This window comes from Ananas comosus, unplaced genomic scaffold (genome assembly GCF_001540865.1).
Source record: "Ananas comosus cultivar F153 unplaced genomic scaffold, ASM154086v1, whole genome shotgun sequence".
NCBI classification, from domain to species: Eukaryota; Viridiplantae; Streptophyta; class Magnoliopsida; order Poales; family Bromeliaceae; genus Ananas; species Ananas comosus.
Genome location: NW_017891532.1, coordinates 1,889 through 4,013, shown reverse-complemented (window position 1 = coordinate 4,013; position 2,125 = coordinate 1,889). Strand labels below are relative to the sequence as shown.

General features: G+C 52.1%; 1 protein-coding gene across 1 annotated transcript; it reads left to right on the top strand.

Annotated features, from left to right (window-relative positions):
• Window positions 1-20: 20 nt before the first annotated feature.
• On the top strand, window positions 21-1,246 carry LOC109704982 (heat stress transcription factor B-4c-like). Its single transcript, XM_020225744.1, has one exon. The coding sequence runs from the start codon at window positions 21-23 to the stop codon at window positions 984-986; it is 966 nt and encodes a 321-aa protein (XP_020081333.1). The 3' UTR covers window positions 987-1,246.
• Window positions 1,247-2,125: the final 879 nt, after the last annotated feature.

Here is a 2,125-nt window from a genome sequence, read left to right as displayed (position 1 = left end):
ATATATAGATATATATATATATGCTCTTCATATATATTCTTCATGCATGCACTTCATTGTTGTTGTTATTAATTCATACGTTGTGGAGGGGGGAATTAATTAAGGCGCTTCTGATCGATCGAGTGGCCGGGTTTTTGAATGTCCTGCATGCGCAGGGGTTTAGGAAGGTGGTGCCGGAGCGGTGGGAGTTCGCGAACGAGTTCTTTAGGAAGGGGGAGAAGCATCTTCTGTGCGAGATCCACCGGCGCAAGTCACCCGCGGCTTCTGCGTCCTCCTCCTCCTCCTCCTTCCCTTCTCCCTCCTCTCCTCACCTTTTCCCTAGTCCCCAGCACCTCCCCCTCTTCCACCACCACCACCACCACCACCACCTCCCCCTCCCCCCCTGGACCGACTCCCCCTCTCCTCCTCGCCTCCTCGTCCTCGGCCCCACCCCGACCGCCTCCGCCTCCGCCTCCGCCGCCGCCGCCAACGTAGGAGGAGCGGCGGCGGCGGCGGCGTTGGTGGAGGAGAACGAGCGGCTGCGGCGGAGCAACGCGGCGCTGGTGGCGGAGCTGGCCCACATGCGGAAGCTCTACAACGACATCATCTACTTCGTGCAGAACCACGTGCAGCCCGTGGCCCCGAGCTCCGCGGCGTCTCCGCTCGTCGCCGCCCGCGGCCTGCGCGGCCTCGTCGACCAGCGCAGGTCGGCGGCCACGAAGCCCGAGCTCAACAGCGCGAGCACCACCTCGAGCAGCTCCCTCACCATCGCCGACGAGCCTTCGCCCCCGCCGGCGCCACCGCCGCCGCCGCCGCAGAACCAAAACGACAATGGAGAGAGCAGCAGCGCGAGGCCGAAGCTCTTCGGAGTTCCCCTCAATGGTTGCTCTCCTAAGAGACCTTTGAACCGGGACGAGCCCACGTCGCCCTCCACGAAGCCGCGCTTGGTTTTGGAGAACGAGGACTTGGGCTTCAACTTAATGCCACGTTCTCCGCTCTCCGCTTAAATAAAACCCTACCTCGCTCTTCATTTCTCTCCGTTCACCTGCGCCCTTCCTCTTTCCCCTCTCCCCCCCCCCCTCCGTGGTCGTTGTTCTCAAACCCTGGCTCTTAATTATTTTCCATCTACGAGTTGATCAGAGTTTAGTTTATCCTTGCTGGTGGGAGCTAGCTAGCTAGCTGTTAGTGTAGTAATGTACAAAACTAATGCACGGTGGGATTTTCAGGCTCTTTTGCATCTCTCTTTGGTATTTTTACCACCGCTTTAATTAATCAGAGCGTTCAAAAATCAAAAGAAGCCCATTTCTATATATTCAACTCATCTGCTGAACTTGTTTGAAGTCAAGTGACAGAAGAAATATGTTAAATAATATGAAGAAGTATTTAAATAACTATTTATTTTTAAAAATTAAAGGAGTGGTGCACATCAGCACATGTTATGATTAAGGGATAGAGGATCAGCAGTAGAAAAGTGGTCTAATCAGGAGTCTAATCGCAATCCGGAAGCGTGAAAGGCGGGGAAAGAGATCGGAATGGTGGCATCTTCTTCGATCCACTTCTTCCTTCGGTTCTTCCGCTGCCGACCGCACCACGTTTTTTGCTCCCCCGAATGAGAGCGGGGGGAGGACTGCGGAGGAAATGGAATCCGTTTCGACCTCGGAACGTGATAGTTCTGAGCAGATTCCCGACTCTCATGCAGGGTCGGCTCGGGTCGGGTGGTGGCCCACGCCACCCCCAAGTCTTACTCTCTCTCACTCCTGTCCTGCTGTCCCTCTCCTCGGACATAAAACAAACAAACAAGCAAATAAAAATAAACAACCATATTAATTAATTATTTAAATTAGCGGTGCACATGTTTGAAGGAAAATATTTAGTATGCACCATAGCTGTCACAAAGTAGACTTCCTCTGTTTGAAGCTCCCTCATCTACAAGCCATTTTGCAATAATGCACTTCAGGTCTCATCGGCTTTTTTTTTTGTTTTTTTTTTTTAGAGATAGATAGCACGCTACTCGCTTCGTTTATTTTAATTAGGATTCGAATTTGGGTCTCGGGTACCAACCATCAAGTTCTTTGCCACTTGCTTTAGGGACCGTCGGTTTTTTTTTAAAAGGAAGGCTTCAAGGGGCTGTTAGTTTTCAAAAAAA

Excerpts from the sequence above, each read along its gene's own strand:
- LOC109704982 (XM_020225744.1), top strand. The coding sequence starts at position 21 with ATGCTCTTCATATATATTCTTCATGCATGCACTTCATTGTTGTTGTTA.